The sequence below is a fragment of the Falco punctatus genome, assembly GCF_963210335.1.
Source record: "Falco punctatus genome assembly, chromosome: 6".
Taxonomy (NCBI): Eukaryota; Metazoa; Chordata; class Aves; order Falconiformes; family Falconidae; genus Falco; species Falco punctatus.
In genome coordinates, this window is record NC_137585.1 from 52,974,211 (window position 1) to 52,992,754 (window position 18,544).

The following is an 18,544-nucleotide window of genomic DNA, read 5'->3' on the forward strand; positions in this document are numbered from 1 at the left end:
ATGGGAAATTGGGAGTGGACACAGCCAGGACAGCTGACCCGAACTGGTCAAAGGGATATCCCATACCGTATGATGTCAAGCCAAGTATATAAGCTGGGGGAAGAAGGAGGAGGGGGGACATTTGGCATTACGGCATTTGTCTTCCCAAGTAACCATTATGTGGGATGGAGCCCGGCTCTCCTGGGGATGGCCGAACACCTGCTTGCTGATCGGAACAAGTGAATGAATTCCTTGTTTTGCTTTGCTTGCGTGCACAGCTTTTGCTTTACCCATTAAACTGTCTTTACCTCAAGCCATGAGTTTTCTCACTTTTACTCTTTCAATCCTCTCCCCCATCCACTATGGGGGGAGTGATCGAGCAGGTGCCTGGGGCTCAGTCACCAGCTGGAGTTAAACCACGACAAGCTTTATAAACCTGATTGAGGCTATATGAAGTCAGCTGAACCTTGCTTTTTTGTGTCATTCCTACTGAGGAAGAAATATTGTTACAGCACAAAATTTACTCACCTACCCCTACATGTTTAAAAGTTAGGCTTTTAATTTAATCTGGTTGTTTCAAGGCTATCAGCAGAGTTGTGGGCAGCCTTGAACAGCAGTGCAGCTCCTCCTCAGATGGGTTTCCAAGATGCGTGGGAAGAAGCATCTCCTGAGGTACCTATCACTTACAGGACTCAGACTTCACTGAGTCCAGGGGAAACCAAAACAGTTACCAGAGGTTAGAGGCCCAACTTTCTGTCAGCTGAAATGAAGCAGAAAGAACCCTAGCCCTACCACTTGCATCCACTTGTTTGAGTTAAAACCTCCACTAAAATGACCAGACTGCACAGCATGGGCTCTTCACCGTGCATGTGAGAATGTCTTTCAGGTGTGTGGGTTGGGTGGTGTTAATACAAGACAGTGAAAGTATTTTTCATAATGATCTATGGCAGAGCAGTTTGATTTAACTTTGTTCTAAAGAGCTCAAAATGTGCAGAGTAGACCCTTCTTGTGGCAGTAGGACAAATGTCCAAATGTTCTCCTTCATCTCTGCTCACCCTCCAGCCTACAGGGTTTTTTTGGTAGCTGAACATCTCTATTCCTCCCAGTCTGTATCTCCCAGCACACCTATGTGGCCTACTCCTTATATTCCTGACACTCCTCCCTGGTCCCACTCTTTCTCTTTTCCTATACTTGCTCTCCTCCACATTTATTGAGTCTTCTCAAAAGCATACAAGCCACCACAATGCCAAACCCATATTTTAGCCCTTGCCTTTTCCATGCAAGCTGGAGGTCCAAGGCAGGACCTTGCCAGCGGGAGACAGTCTTGTGTGGCTTCTCAGCACTGACACAAAAGAGGGACCAGGAACAGAAGCAGTAACAAGGAGCTACTGCTTTATTACTTAAGGGAAATTATACTGGGTTTGATCACCTTTTGGACCAATTGGTTTTATATAGGACCTATTTTTTCAGTATGCCATTTTGCAACATGAAGGGTAAAAAAAAAATTTACAAGTAAGCTGATTTTGAAGTCTGCTGAGAGTAGAATTATATATTTTCACTTAAATCAAATACTTGGATGGATGGGAGGATCTCGGTTCAAGTGTGCTCCGTTTGGCAGTTGCTGGTATAGATACTGATAACCATAAAACAGTAGATAGCAGAAAAAAATAGAATACTTACTGTTTAGATTCCAATTAAATTAGCTGATTTATTCTGCTAATTCTAAATTCTAATAACCCTTGTCAGTTGAAGATCCTGTTGCATACTAGTGGCTAGACTGTATTTGAAATAAATTTAAGTGAAAGTACCAGATACATATATTACCAGATCTTGTTTCCAAGCAGCTAAATATAGAAAGTGCATGAAGACATTGAGAAGGCCAAATACTCATTTTTACCTTTAGCAATACCTAATTTTAAAGTCTGTAACTGTGAAAATATGCATTCTTTCAATGCTAGTTTTGTGTGCAGTTCAATGTTAGTCACCACATCTGTGGACTATAAATATCATTGTGTACTGTAACTTGGTATTTTGTTCTAAATCATGTTTCTCTAGTGACAATTGAAATAGTGGGTAAGAAGTTCTTAGGCTGAGCTTATTATTTGGTTGTGAAGCATTAATACATCCTAGCACTGATTATAATAAGAGGTGATATTCATAAAATCAGTGTTCCCAGAGCCTGGCTTTCCTGTCAGGTAGTTCAGCAGAACCAGCTCATCAAATTCTCTCTAAGATACCACCAAATGTTTTGCCCTCAGCTGTTGTGTAACAGCTCCTGTGTAGTCCTCATGGATTCAAAGGGAGCAGACAGAAACTATTTATTTTTGGGGAAAGGATGGTCTAACTCCTTGCCAGGCTCAGCACGTGTTCAGGTGAAAGATCAGTTCCCACAGGAGGGGCAGAAGGTTCGGCATGGCCAGGCAGGTGGGGTAGGGGCTGCCTTGTCAGCATGGACCATTCAGCTGGATTAGCTGCATTCCTAAAGGTGACTCTACCTTTAAGTAGCCTAAAAAACCTGTGGGATTCAAAACTGGTTAACTCAACGAAGAGGAAATACCCAAACATCTTGCCTCTCAGAATCGATTGCACAAGGAAACAGGAAAGCAAAAGATGTCAGGACAGTGCACATTCTCGTCCTTGCCCAGCACTGCGAACCATCAGCACAGTGCTCCAGCTCACTGCTGGGTTCTCTTGAAGACAAGGGGCAGCTCGGCTCAGCCCTCTGAGAAGCAGAAGCTCCCAGTGGGTAACTGAAACGGCTCTTTCATCATTACCTGAAGGGCTACTGGGAAGCTTGGCATAGCTTACCAGTGCCAGCTCGTACCCATAGCAGCGACAGCCTACTTGCTTTAATTTGCGTGCACACATGCTCTCTCTAAAACTTTGTTAGCAAGATTATTTTGATTTTAATGAAAGGATTTCTTTTTTTAATTTGCTTCAAGTAGCTGAATTAAATCATTGAAGCAGTGAAGCACCTAGGGAACCCTTTAGGAAGAATAAGTGCATGCAACTTCTACTCCCCACCCTCTACACACACACACGTGCGTGCACGTGCACACACACACACATTATTTATGACTTTGTTTCCACCTGTGCTGACATGGCTGGGAATTTATAACACCATTGAAAAAATTACAAGCAGTACCTCAGAAATTCCACATTTTACTGAGCTGCGTTATTATGGCACATTTGACAGGCAGCCAACTGCTATGTCGGCACTGTAATTGATTTACAGCAACATCTGCAAGAATATTTGAGGAAGAGGAGGAAACCAATGGCCACTTTTGAAGCCAGTGTTTCAAAGAAACTAATGGTGGTGGCAGATTCGCACACAGAAAATACAGAAATAAACAACATGTTTAAAGGGAAATATGCTAAACGTTACAAAAAAAGGGGGGGGGGGGGGGGGGGGAGAAGAAGAAAAAAGTGTATTATTTTTCAGACAGGAGAATAACCACAGCCTTTCCAGGCATGTTTTAACTTAGCTATATAAAACAGCTGGCCCTAAAAAAGCAGACTTTTTTTTTTTCCCCCCCCTGAGGAAAATATGAAGCTCAAAACAGGAAGCCCACATAAGCTCAAAACTCCTTTGTCAAAGACCTCATTAAAAAGAGAAAAATCCCACCAAATTTATATAATAGTTACTTTGTAATTGCTATGAACTATATGAACAAATCCCTACTTTTCCATTTAAGAATGTTTTGAGAGGAGAAAAGAGGTCCAACACTATTGAAGAGCTGGAAAGGCTTGGGTAGGGGAAAGGGGTAGGAATGCCTTTCCCAGATCCCTCTCCTCAGCCTCCGTACCTACAACTTGCTTGCTTCTTTGCAAGACAGTAAGATGTTGAAGAAAGCATGGAAGACAGCTGATGATATTTGGGAATGCTGAATACAGTTTCCATCATCCTGCAACACAGTGCTAAGTTGCTGTTTTTTTAAAAAGTAAACGAAGTTGATCAGACATTATAGACTTCAAGAAGTTTCCCCAGCTGCCTTGTTTAAGAGATGACTGTGTGATGCAGCCTTTGATTTGCATTTCAGTTTAAGGGAGTGAATGTTTGGGCAGTGCTCACACAGCCCCTGAATCAGAGGTGCTGTTTGAGTTCTGCTGGAGCAAGGCACCCCCAGGGTGGGGGTCATCCCAAGAGTGGGGCTGTCACTGAGGCTCCCCTGCCCACAGCACACACAGTGGTAACTCTGGAGAGTCCACTCCGTGCTTGTTCAGAATCAAACCACCTAGGGTTAATGCAGAAAGTGCAGGGACCAGCTTCCTACAATTCTCAAAGGGTACAGAGAGCAGAATATTCCCAACAGCACAGAAAAATATTAAGCCTGACTCTACAACTGTAGAAACTCGAGTCAGAACAGCTAAGAAGAAATCGGGAAGAGATACATGCTCTGGTGGCAATGAGAATCAATCCACAGGGACATGCCAAACTCAGATCAAACGGACCTGGGAAAAGGGATGTGTGGTGGGGAGAGAACAAGCAACACCGCTGCCCTCATCAGCCTCTGCACCTGGTCTGTGTTGCCCTGATAACCCAAAGGGCTCTGCATTCTTTATTCCAGTTCTGAGTGGAAAACTGAGAATTCAAAAATTAAAACAATTTTGCAACAAGTAATTTCAAAGACAAAAATCAAAGCATTTCCATTTTTTCAGATTTTTTTATGTTCTGATGTAAGTGATATAGTAAACCAAAAATCAGCATCACAGAGCTGCTTTTTGATTTCATCTTTTTTTTAAAAAAAAAAAAAAAAAAAACCAAACAACAAAACCTAGTTTGAGTGAAAATGCTATTTCAGATGAAACTGCTGGAGTGTGCTGGTAGGTGAAATAACACAGTTGTTACAAGCTCCAGTGCAATAAACAAACACATTTTTAAAATGAGGCACTTAAGAACCTCAGTTTACATTAAAGCATAATTTTATTCATGAATACAGCTTTCTGATTAGTCATATTTTCCATCATCACCATCATTTTATTACTTTACCTACTGCGTGGTCACACTTAGGTGAAATTTAATTCATTCTAAGCACTTTTTTAAACATAGAGGTTTGTCCCCTTGCCAAAATCTGAGAGCAGATTAACTTCTCCCTGCTTACAGCAAATACCTACGAGGCTGCTGTGTGTGCCCGACACTTTCCATTCTTTAGCTTACATGGAAAGCTGTGTAAGCTAATTATGATGGAGACCATGTTTCCCCTTTTCTGAGGGAAGGTTAACAGAGAAAGAAGTTTACACTAATAAAGAATACGATCAATGTGTGGCAGAAGCCAGGCTCTGGGCAGTTGACCACTGTAGCACCGAGGCTTTCTTAATGCTGTTGGCATACAGACCCACAGCAGGTAGCAGTGCAAGTACAGTTTAAGCCACAGAGTAGCTAGTTTCAGTTATAAGAGCTGGCTTGTTTATGTGTCTTCTACAACTTAAATAGTAGCTTCTTAATTGCTGTGCTAGTCAGCCACAACTGTTAAAAAACTATTTTTTAAAAAAAAGCAACCTCATTCGGAGATGTGTTACAATTATTATGCGGTACCAGTGGAACAAGTATTTTTTTGTATGAGCTTTCTGGTTTTCAACTATGCCAGTCAAGAAATAGTCTGCAAAATCTTTCTGCATGCAGTAAGTCATGTCATGAGAGACCTCCTCATACCATATGAAAGACCAAATCTTTCTGATTATTTATAGGAGTCTAGAATCACAATGAAATTGAAAAGCAGTTTCAAAAACTTCTCTAACATTTCTGGGGTAGATGTGCATATCTCTCCAGATACAATTAGCCCTGCCACCTAGATGGCTCTTTGTCAGCAACAATTCTGCCTATGTGGACCGAGCATCAGACAAGTATCTCACCAAGTATCTCCAGCTCCAACATACTGTGTCCTGCAGAAAATGGCACAAATGCCCCATTCAAGTGCTGATAGGGTGGCAGCTCTAACTCCTTGATAAGCTTATTGAACTGCATTGTGAGTAGTAAATGTTAAAACCGACACAAATTACTCCCTTGGAACAAGGAGATTATTTAGAACTTTATGATATGGCAGGAACTCCAGCCTTCCTCCCCTACATTCACTTTACAGTATCTCTGTTGCTCTGACTTACAGTAGCTCTGATTACTTCCCTCACACGTGGCGTGCCAGCACATTAGCAGCAGGACAGAATTTGATATGGCTGTTAAGTACTGGCACATCTAAGAAAATCAGCATGAAACCTTACCATTTGTTGAATGGTGGCTGCAGCCCTGAATTCTCCATGTTATAGCAATGCAAAATGGAAAACGGCAGCATAAACAAAACCAAAGGACATCAGCATAAATTCCCCCATTAGTCTTTTTCAGTAGATTTCTAAAATAAGTACACTGGACACAAGGATTACTGCCAAAGGTAGTTTCTTTAACTGAATAGGAACTGATGTGGTTTTGCATCATTTTACCGTGAAAGAAGCTGAAGCCTTGCTGTTCAAGGTATTATTTCAAATAGCTGTATAATCAGTACCTGAATTTTGATTATCCAGCAGCGGTCTCAAATCGTAAGTCAGAGCTTCCCCATGCACATCTACAAAGGAAGTGCAGAAAGTAAATAGGATGCACATTGCTATGGCAAATGAGGGGGTCTTTAGACCACGCTGATCCAAGTCTTTCAAAGCAAAGGCTTCAAAAATCTCACAGCCTATTCAGGGGATCTTAATACCTCTGTCAAGTAAGTAAAATCTTAATTTCCAGTGCCGTCATATTTGAAATTCACAGGGCTTTAAATCAGTCACCATTCATTTCCAAACATGGTATATACGGGTGCTCAGATTGCAAACTCCTGCATTGCACTTGTTGGTGAACAGCCCATGGTCAACAGTCCAGCTGAACTGGTGTAACATGAAAGCACTTGTTGTTGGCCAAGGAAAAGTGATCACACTGAAGTACCATCAGTAGTCTGTAATCTAGAGCAATTTATGGTTCTGTTCTCTTTTGTGTGCGAAATAAAAACCTGGGCTCAAGTCACAGTCTAAATTTGTTTTACAAGCAGCAAACTTAAATTACCACCAACTTCACTCTCAGGTCCTGCTGTCCCATAGCATTCTTGAATCACACTGATCACACACACACATTCTGACACAGTGAACCCCATGGACCACACGACCCTGGGAAACTATGCACTGTACCAGCAATATTTAGTCTGGAACACAAACACAGAGTAATGAATGGATTTTGTTTCTTGTCTACCAGAAAAGGAGATCTTACATGCAATAAGACATAACTCTTCAGATGACATGCTTTTTGGTGCATAGCTGCTTTTGGCATTTTAAAGCACAGAGGATAAGTGGAATTAAATACACAAAAAGTATTGTGAAGAACATGGGAATGCATATATTGGATTAAAGTATTTTATACCTCTCTCCTCAATTATGTATTTACTGCATATCCACAACAAGCGCTTCCTAAAGCTGTGGCTAGCCTGTCTCCCCACACTTCCCCTCCTCTCCTCCAGCACCCAGCCACTACGGACTTACTGCCTTCAGCTACAGGGTGCTCTGTAAACTGGATGCATTTGTAACCTCAGTGACAGGGCAAGCAAAGAAACTGGAAACAGAGTAGCGTGCGTTTACCAAAGAGTATCCCCAATGGACACAGGTGCAGTATTGAGTGGTGAGAGAAAAGGCAGCATGGGAAACGGGAGAGGCCTCCTGCGCCTGGGTAAGTAACAGGATGTGCACATGTTATTTCACTGCAACTACCGACCCCTAACACCTAGGCAGAACACCTGTAAGAAGCACTTTTTGCCACACGTAAGTGAACAAAGACACTATGACTTTTATTCCCGGCTATAACACTTCCACACAATATAATAAAGGAGGGTATCTGGTAAGCTTTTCATCTGAGTAAAACCATATGTACAAGAACTGCACCTTGTCATACATCCTGCCTTCACTAGACAGGCTGAGCCCCCCCCCCCCGCTCCCCCACCCCCCTGCCATATTTCCTGAATAAAATAATTTTACACAGCTGCTAAACTAACATCCAACTAGTCAGACGCATTCTTTATGACAAAGCAATACACAAAGTGAGAAGCCTTCACTGAGAAAACACAATTCTCTGAGACGTGCTATATCTGCAACAAGAGGTCTCACAAGTAAAACTTCTGCTTATATTTATACTTGAAAAGAAACACAATCCCCAGTTATGGTCCTGGCTTGTAAGGTTGGCAGAACACAAATGTTAGCAGTATAAATCTTTGGAAATCTTTAATGGATCTTGAATCTTAAGTCTTAGTTTTAAGCTTCTTTGGAGCAATTCAAGGAATAAGGTTCAAGATATCCCCGAGACTGAAATAAGAAATGTTTGGCAACACTACTAAGTATTCAGTTGGAAAAGTAGCAATATTCTTCAGGAGAGAGTTTGAGCCTAGCTCTTTGCTGTTGTGGCACTGTCAAGAACCATTTACAGTTAAGTAATTCATTCCAAGTTAAAAGCATTTGGACCTGAAATACTGTACTGCTCCTTAAGGTTTTGTGTGTTTAAAATAGTAACAGCCTTTGGTTAAGAAACTATGCAGGTATCCCCCAGTGTCATCTCAGACACACCATTTAGGTTACTCAGTTAGGAAATGCTTGCTCCAAAGAGATTCTGGTCACCAAGTAACTCCATTTATCTGTCTAGAATTATTAAAATTATTATTCATGACTTGCAGAAACCATTCAGCAATTATTTGTATGAGTTCATTGGGTAAAACATTTTGTTGTGTAAAGCATTAAGAGGATATCACCTTTGCCTTAAAGGAATATTTTACAAGTTTTAAGTGATATCATGACAAGATTCCAGTTGCCGCTGGTCATAAAACTGCAAAATGTCTGTTCTGTCATTCAGCAACACTTGTTTCTCATTCTAAGACTCTGGAGATGCAGGGTAAGCTTTACTCAGTGTTGGCCACAATTCCTCCCCCCAATCACATCAACTTATGATTTAGCTTTCAGCTGTGTAAATATCAAACTACCAGCTCCATAACATCTGGATCTTCAGAGGGGGAAAGGAAAGGAGAACAAAAAAAAAAAAAAAAAAAAAAAAAAGAGAATGAAGTCAAGAGAACTTGCAAGCCTTTAAAACAGATGTTTGGTTACATCAGTGGTCTTAAAAAGAACTATTAAGATATTGCAAGTATCTTGCAATTTACAGATTGCCACTGTATTTAAGCACAATCAACTTACTAAACATGAAAACACACTGGCAGAAAAGAGGACTTGGGAGCATCCATTTCCATTTCTGGATATTTAAGTCGTCAAATAAAATTTTAAGTCATTTGTACTTTTAGGATGCTAAATGAAACTTGATGAAAAGCAGTTAAAATTCAGTCATTGACCCTGAACATTTATTTGAGTACAGAGATCCACATCCTTGGGTGATTAGGATCTTTATGCTCTCCAACAGTGAGTCAAAAAAAGTACTTAAGGGAGAAGATGAAAAAAGAATAAAAATGACACTGCCACTGTTCCCAACCCTCCCCCACTACAGTAAATAAATTAAAATCCTGTTTTTCATGATGAACCTTTAACATGGAGTCTTAAGAATAAACATTAATTCTGGAATGAAACAAGTACTTACTTTTTTTAACTCTCTCTGTTTTTTCAGATATGTCAAAAAGCAATGTGTGTTTATAAACACAAGCTATCATGGCCCCCGGCTCTACTCCACCTAAAAAAACCCTAGGGTCACTGGAAGAGGGAGAAAAAAAGGAGTTACCAAGTGAAAAAAATTTAAGATTTCTTGCCTTGTTGACTTATAGCTTTGTGCTTAACTCAGGAAAAATTAATCTCCTTCAAAATGCACTTAATTATAATCAAATACCCATATCAATGTCTGTCACCACATTAGCACATCTGGCAGCAATGAAGACAAATTAACAATAAGAGTCAGAAAATCTGGCAATATGATCAACTAAAGCACGCAAAATCCATTCTCTACACTGAGACCACCAGTGACTAAGGATGGATTAACTTCCTGTCTCTCATACTGGTGCCTAAATTAAAGGGAAATTGCATCGCAATCTGGGTACCAGGTTTCTGGCTACAAATAACAAAAAGCCCTTAGCTCAGCTACAACAGGCAGCAAAACCTTTGCTCTAACATAAACTGTGATGTCTGTGATGGCCTACTCTAACAGCTGCTTTTAATTTAGTTTAAAAGAAGTGATTTGGCAACTATGTAAAGTTGCACCTTCAAAGTAGGCAGATTTAAAAAGCCACTGTCCTGTAACATTAACCATTTTGGAGTCTCACTGTTTTAATGCAGCAGTGACGAGATCCACAGCTTTTTAAAATAGTAGGCATCTGTACACAGAAAAACAAAACAGAGTGTTTTTCCTTAGTTTTAATTACTATTTTATAGTAAGCAATCCTCTTTCTCTGACTTCATCTAGTTAAAGGCACTGGGTTCATTACTGCAAATTTAATCCAGCAAGAATTTACAATTGCTCAACTTGACTGAGCAACTCAAAAAAGCACAGATCTCATCTCTGACCAGAAAAGGGCAGCTGAGTAAGGAACAGAAGCATGAGTTAAACCAAAGAAAACATTATCTTCTACTTGGATTACCTTCTCATGTTGGGCATAGAAGTGGTTGCAGAAGCAAAAAAAAGGGAGAAAGGGTATGGGAAAGCAAAGACTTGGGCATGTACTGCACACTTGGCAAGCACTTAACACTAAGCCTAAGACACTTAGAAAAGAATGATGCTACCAGGCAGACAAACAGTGCCCTCTTTTCTTTTACGAAATAGCATTATATGGATCCGTGCATATCCTCCGCCAGAGGCAGACAAGGTATTTGCACATAGGCATGGGCAAGCTGTTGGTACTAGCCCTGTGCACATGAAAACTGAAAACGTGGGCACACACATCTGATAGCGGGAGTTCACAAAGTGGATGATTTGCGCACTTATTTTGCCACAAATAGCTTCAACCCACCTTACCAGTAGTTGTGGCAGGACCACACCCACTCTTAGAAGGTGAACATATTTAACACAGTAAATCTAAAGACACATGTTTTAGTCAAATAAAGGTGCAAACACGCAACAGAAAGCACCTACGTATACAACACTATATACAAACATAATTCATTCATGATTTTCATTCTTCATATACTAATGTGGGTCGAAGACCACATGGCAGCATATTTTATTAAAAGTAATGTGCAAATAAGATGCATGATACCTGCAAACAGCATGGAGTTTCCATTTGTAAAAAAGTACAAGTAACAGTACAAAATTAGAATGCTTACTACTCATTTCAATAAAATGAAGTCTGACATAGAAATACATACGTTGTATTATTTACACCATTAATTTACAAACGATATTATTTGCATAAAACAAAGCTATAAAATAATTAGAAATATAGTACTCCCATAAGGAATGTTTTCCCTGTATAAAAATGTAGAGCATTTTGGCAATTATGCTTTATGTGAATAAAAACGTATTTATTTGTTCTGAATTCATAGTATCACGTGGTTTCTTTCTTCCCTTCTTCCTTTGTGTATTCTCTTTTTAAATAAAATTCCACACTGAGGTAGTAGTATGTCAAAGTATTTCTTTGGTTCCAGAAATCAACGGCAGGTCCAAAAGGAGCTATGTATCCAAATCACAGGATTGGAAAGTAGAAGTCCTAAAGTTTTCAAAGGACTGTTTGTAAGTATAAATGCTATTTTCTCCTCTAGAAACTGTCCTTTCCTTTCCATCTTCATCTGCCTCTGCATCAAAGTCCAGTGAGGCATGAGGATTATTACGGGAGGTTTTTGGTTGGCAATTTGCTGGCTGTCTACAACTTGAAAGAGAGTCCAGCTGAGGCCTCCATAAAGGCTTTCCAAACGTTCCTGAAAGACAGCAAATGAGTAAGTACAGAAATAGTGATGCTAACAGTTTTGTGTCTCACTAAGGGCTGCATGTTAGAATGCAAGCCAAGGATCGACACAAGCAAAAGTTCACCAAAGTGAGATTTTACTTCACTGTTATTTTACCCCTTAAAAGAAAACATCCATATGATCACAAGCATAAGGCAAGATTCTGCCACCTGAGAGATTAGAAACATTTCCAAAGTAAACGTATAGCCACACACAACTTCATTACTCCTGTTTTCATGACTACTTTCATGCCCATTTTTCTTGAGGGAGGGAGGTGAGGGTGGAGGTGGGTACACAGACCAACCTGCGAACATATCACAAGACACTTTCTAATGCAAAAGTCACAAGTCTCCCTGTTTAGTTCTCCAGTGAATGAATGGCACATGAAATCTGCCACGCAGTTCAGCAAAAATTACAAAACCCCAAAAAAACACCACCAACAAAAAAAAAACCCCAACAAAACAAAGCAACAAATGACAAAAAGCTAACATGTATAGAGTTATACAACACCCTCCTACCATGCAATCTGAATGCTAAACCAATCTTTTTCTGGCTAGCATCTCCCATTAATAACAAAGGTCCCGCCAACAAAATTCTCCATTCACACCTCTTCATTGCTTTGTCTGCAAATGGCTAGAAGAGATGTAGCCCAAAGAGAATCTGGCATTCAGTTGAATCTTTATTCGTAAGTATCTGGATTCACTAGCCAAAAAATAGTGTGTCTGTCACTCTTCGCCATTGGGAAGGTGTTAGCATCAACACCTCTTGAAGAAGGGCCCTCTCTTTTTTCACTGGATACAGCATCAAAAGTTATTGTGCCTGTAAATGACACTCAAAAGACTTATTTTCAGAGGACAATGTGCAACCGGTGGATTTTGAAGAACTCAGTTTTTATTAATTATTTTAAACTACAATCATTAATAAATTTTGCACCCAAAAAACCACACTTTCAGTTTTGCTTAGTTGATAGAAGCAAAGGTTTCAAGTACAACTGTAATCTAAGATGTTACTAAAATCAGATTTGGACAAGGTCCATATTTGCACCTATGATCTGCAGAGCAATTTAGCTCCTAATACAACATGAAAAGGTGTTCCTCACAGCACCAAAGCTACAAATTAATCCTGTCCTAAAAAAAAAAAATAAAATAAATCCAAGCTGTGAACTTTCTGGCTCATGCATCAACAGTGATGTTAACGCCAGCTGTCTTCTTCATTGTGATTGTCGAGGCAAAAGGGGGGGCTGAATTTTAAGACAATGATGCTGAAGAAGCCAACCCACAACTAACAAAAAGAGATCTATCACAACTTCTTCCACAGCCACCACCTCCAAGATCTAACCATAGGCTGTCTGACTGAAGAGTACTAATGATTATGAAGCATCCAAGGCAATGACATTGCAACTTGGGTGAGGTAGTAGCTCTGAGACCTGACAAAAGAAAGAAGCTCTGCATAGATTTTTAGGGCAGAAGTGGGAATATGAGCCCTTGAGGCTGCATTAACTCCTGGATATACCCACATACAGTACAATTAATTTCTGCAGGAGACACATGGTAAAGCCCTGTGTGCACAGTCCCACCACAGCAATAGTGGCAGGCAGCCAGGAGGCCATGTGTAGTCCTAGGGCCTCTGCCAGATGTCATGGCATCTGCAATGTTTTACAGTCCAAACATCTGGCTTTCGAAGGGGGAAAACTTCAGAGCTTGTACCTCCTTCCCCACCCCCTGAGAACAAAGAGCCCAGTGATGCACATTCCAGGTCCCCTTGCAGAGCCAGAAGACCGACGCCTTGATCAACCATGCTGACACCAGCCCGGAGACAATCCACGGTACCAGGGCTGCACTTGGTGCTCAGATAACACAGGGATGAAAACAGTATGTGGGTTTATACATGTTTTTAACCAACGAACCAAACCAATACCCAAAATGTAGGGAGCTTCAAAGGTAAAGCAACAGTCTTCTCATTCCCCTCACCTCTACCTGCAATCTGGATTAGAATTTTAAACCCTGAATTAAGCTTCAGGAGCTCTTGTCATACACACCATGAGTAAAGACGACAAAGGAGGGGTAATGAGGGCATTTTCCCACAGTACCTTACTCTGGAGGGTAAATAGTTCTGGCTCACTGTATTATACAATATATCCTCACACAATGGAGTTCAAGTCTCTCCAGCTGCCCTGAGCCCTCCTGGGGCTTTTGCCTGTCAGGCAAAACTCCTGGTATGCCTGAAGTTTGTTAAAGTGTGTTTGAGTATCCTAACATCAATAGAAATCTGCCAGCTATACTAAGGTAAGAAGATAAGAATCACTCCACTGATGACACTGTTATGTAAGTGTAACCTATCAAGATACCCTGGGTAATCTAAATATGCTCATTAAGCAGTTTTACTGTAATCACTTTTCTGTTGCTGAACTTCAAACATTTGGCATGTTGTATTTAACGGTCCTTAAAAGTCAGGCTTCCTGAGAAGCAGAACATGGCTCACAGTCACATCCAGAGGTGAACACGGACTACCGCATGTGACCTGTTACAGCTGACAACTGACGTGTCAGTTCTGCTTCTGACCAAGCCCCAAGCTGCCCCCTTTGCAACACAGGATAGGGTCCATCTCCTGGCTAACTCCTGGTAGGACCCAGCAGGCATCCTGAGTACTGCAGCATCCAACTGTCCTCATGCACAGCAGTGGTGAGAGTGAGCCTAAATGCAATATTGTAAGTTACTCAGGCAGGAAGAAAACAAAAAGACAAGAATACATGCAAAACGTCAAGAACAACTCTCAAACTGCCTTTTCTCAATTACTTCCTGTCTCTCTTCTCCTTCTTTCTAAAGTATTTATATTATACCTTAATAAATTCATGGACACCCACAAAAATAAGCTCACGAAAAATTGCACAAAATCAGTTTTTTCACAATGCCAGCTATATGAACATTTAAACACTACTACAGAATTACCTACTGTAAGAGTGGAAAAGAAGCAGCTCAGAAATCAGTTTTGCTTAGTGTTGGAAGTAGGAAACTACACAGCAAGGATATCAGCAGGTTGAATAAAAAGCAATAGCTAGAACATACCCATGAAAGTGCTGTTACTGATAACAGATGAACGTTCCAAACTTCTGTTTAAATCAAATGTGTCTGAATGCAGACTTTTGCTTTTCAGTCCAGTTCCTTCATTTTGAGTATAAATGGAGTTAATAAATTTGCTACTTGTAGCCTGCATCCCAATAATGCCAACACACTGGTCAAATGGATCTTCCAGTGGAGGCGAGTACTGATAGCATTCCTTTTTCTTTAAATAGCCAGACTCATAAGGGTCCAGGCATGCTGTTCTTTGGTCAGGGCTGCAACCTAAAAAAATGAAAAATTGTTTTTATATAGATTCATCATAGAATAAGATCAAATTATGACTAAAACTTTTTTCCCCTCCCCAACTTACTTGCACTGTATGCTTCAAAGGCTTCAGAGCCATATGTGTTCCCTTTCAAATACAAAGTCCCTGAAGTCCCCAGATAGTGGCATAGGAATGGATCTGCAACACCTTCAAGGTCTGCTTCACTGCCATTATCTAGATGGCAAATGCCTTAAAAATAAAATTGACATGTGAGCATATGGTCTTTTCTTAAGTTTCAGCTTATGGTTTCTTAACTAAGTTTTATTCTTTTAAGAACCCCATCAGTTCAACCACATTTCACAGTGTATTTAGAGCTTAAGTTTAACCTAATCTTTTGATGAGAATTCTAATTCTAGCAAGTGTTCAATTAATTAGCTTGACAGAGAATATGTCACACTGCTTCATTACACAGTCCCTGGATAACAGAACAAACCAAATTACAGGGATCAGAACCAGGGATTTCCTTCCTGTACTGGAAGCCAGGCTTATGCTCCATCACACAGCCACCTTTTGGAGCAGAGTGCTAACAAGAAAATCCCAGGTGGAAGAATCTGAGAGTCACTGGGTGCTCAAACAGCAATACTGACTTTCAGTTCAGTGGTTCCTGAAAGCTGTGAACATGGTCTGCGGTTCTTACTCCACAAACAGGCTGCTCCTCTCACTACCCTACAACTGCAGAATTATCTCACCACTACTCCATTCCCCCCCACCTCAAATCCTGACTGTACCCCTTGACCCCAACCCCTTCCCAGTAAGTTGCCTTTTCCTCCCTAACCCAGATTATGTTCTGCATTCTCAGGGGCCAGATGTATAAATATTAAGTACTGCAGCTTTTAAGTTGCAATCACCTTAAATCCTTTATTGACTCGGACACTAATGACTTTTCTAACAGGAAAGTTTAACCAGTTTTATTATACTAAAGTTACACTGGTATTACCACCTATGCCTACGCTCCATTAAAAGCATTCTTTTCAAGCTGTAACAGAGGAAAGCATGCTGTTGTAACTCCTTTCGGACACTCTTATTTTGGAAAAGCGATCATCAGTTTAATTTTACCTTTGAGACTATAGAGAAAAACTTCATGATTAAAGCAAAGCCATAGCATCATTTGGATGAACAGAACCAAGTTACTTATTACCTCATCGAAACAATACCAAGCAATACATTTCATATGCTCTCTTAAACTTTGTTGAAGACGTTTCTTTAATGTTATTTCTCTTAGCTTGAAAGACAATAGCCAAACTGCAGCAACTCAAGCAACATGGAAAATCTGCTTACTATTTTACACTTACCATTACTGTCCCTCTGCTGCAAGAAATACCCTCCCACAGAAGATGTGAGGAACTGATGATGACTGCCATTTTCAGATGAACCATATCCATCCTGCCTTTCAGCCAGTGTTCCCTGGGATGACAGGTAGCTTGGAATGTCAGCAGGCAAGTTTGTTTCATCTGTGGAGAAGCAAAACACACACAAAAGCCATCAGCATACTTCAGAGTTTGTAGAAGTATTTTTAAACTTGTCAGCAAAGCGCTGAAGGTAACAAGTAATTCACCCTTCTGACTCTGAGTCAAAGCACACAAATGTTCCTACAATAAAGTCATTGCAAAGCAACCACAAACATTTTTTTTTGCTTTCCAAGGCAAACCTTCAGTTTACACACCTGTATTTGTGATGCTGCAATCTTCATTTCTCCTTCTGGTGTGGTAGATGATGACCACCCACACCAAGGAAGTGCCCACCACACAGCAAACCACAGCTATGATCACAATGCCAACTGTAGCCCATCCATCATCATCAAGTGATGGGGCAATGTTTTGAGGAGAATCACAGGTGGGAGTAGGAATTACATTAAGACGGATGTTGCCCCGCTCTGTTCCAAGAGTATTAGACATTTCACAAGTGTATTTCCCAGCATCTTCCACATCTGTGTCCACAATAATTAGTAACTGATTGCCTGCAGCAAAGAAATGTCTTTCCGTTACCACAAGAGGGCTGTCATCCTTAGTCCAATTCAGTCGGGGTGGAGGGCTACCACCAGCAATACACTGCAAAACTGCAGTTTCACCTTTTGTTACAGTTCGATCCAGCAAAGGCCGCAAAAATGATGGTGTTTCTGAAAAGAAAGCATAAGCCATTATACTCTAAATGACCTTGCAAGAATGGGAACATGTCCCTTCACAGCTCAAGAGGAAAAGCTAAATTAAATGCATCAGTAAGGCCTAATAAAGCTTACTCTCATTCTCAGAAAAAACACACTCAAGGAATTTGATCTTAGAGCCTACAGTTTACTTGTCAATTGATCAGACCTAGACACTCAACTACCTTAGAAAGTAAAAAGGCCAAACATACATGCTCAAGATTGCAGAGAAGTAGCTCAAAAATGGTTAATAAAACATCAGGAAATGACAAGTTAAACAAAATCTCCTGTCTCTAAACAAAAATAGAAGCCCCCTTCCCTCCCTCCCCACATATCAGACATAGTGTACGCACTGAGAAACATAACAAACTTATTATTTTGCATCATAATAGTGGTTGTGTGCTGAAGTACGTATTTCTATCTATCTGTAAAGAGAAATTATTTCAGAATATTTTTGTTCCTATACAACACTTTCACAGCTTTGCTACTTTTAATCAGCTTATGAATTTGAAAGTGCTCAGCAATAGTTTTGCTCTTCAAGGAGATTACACCATCAAGGATTGCCAATGTCTTACCTAGTACGGTTAACGTTGCATTAGCTGAAATGCTTCCAGCAGTGTTTTGAGCTGTACAGCTATAAACTCCTGTGTCCTCAATCTTTACATCAACAATAAAGAATACATCATCTTCAGGCATGACATGCATGCGCCTCTTGCGCGCTGCAGGAAAATCTGTTCCACCATCTTTCTGCCAAGCAATCTGCGGGACAGGATGCCCAACTGCAGCACATTCCAAACGTGCCATTGCCCCAGCACGAATGGTTAAGTCCATAGGGATCTTTGTAAATGAAGGCAGCACTAAAGAAAAGTTAGTGATACCAAAATGAATAAATGAAACATAACATTTCGGGGTTTGCACAGCATTTTCTTAACTCTTAATTCTTGGGCCTAAAAGTGCTGGAGAAGCTTACAACCTAAATTTATCAGTAGCCACCAAAGAGAAAGGGAGAGATCTATGAAGTATGTGAGACCATCTAGATCAAAATCTCATTTCTACTAACAGCCTCCTACATGACCTTTCCATAGTACCTTGAAAAAGAGTATACACTTACCTCCTGTGAAGAAAAGACAAATGTTTTTCCATCTTATTACACAGATTTTGTCA

The 18,544-nt window shown here is 40.4% G+C and overlaps 1 protein-coding gene across 1 annotated transcript in view; it reads right to left on the minus strand.

Annotated features, from left to right (window-relative positions):
- Positions 1 to 4,727: 4,727 nt before the first annotated feature.
- Positions 4,728 to 18,544, minus strand: part of LRIG3 (leucine rich repeats and immunoglobulin like domains 3) — a 77,386-nt gene continuing 63,569 nt past the window's right edge. Inside the window, exons 14-19 of the mRNA XM_080392596.1 lie at positions 17,956 to 18,237; positions 16,904 to 17,356; positions 16,533 to 16,691; positions 15,286 to 15,429; positions 14,922 to 15,197; positions 4,728 to 11,829 (exon numbers count right to left, since the gene is read on the minus strand). Of these exons, the coding sequence (XP_080248722.1) occupies positions 11,585 to 11,829; positions 14,922 to 15,197; positions 15,286 to 15,429; positions 16,533 to 16,691; positions 16,904 to 17,356; positions 17,956 to 18,237 (1,559 nt within the window). The 3' untranslated portion in view covers positions 4,728 to 11,584. The remainder of the gene's footprint in view (positions 11,830 to 14,921; positions 15,198 to 15,285; positions 15,430 to 16,532; positions 16,692 to 16,903; positions 17,357 to 17,955; positions 18,238 to 18,544) is intronic.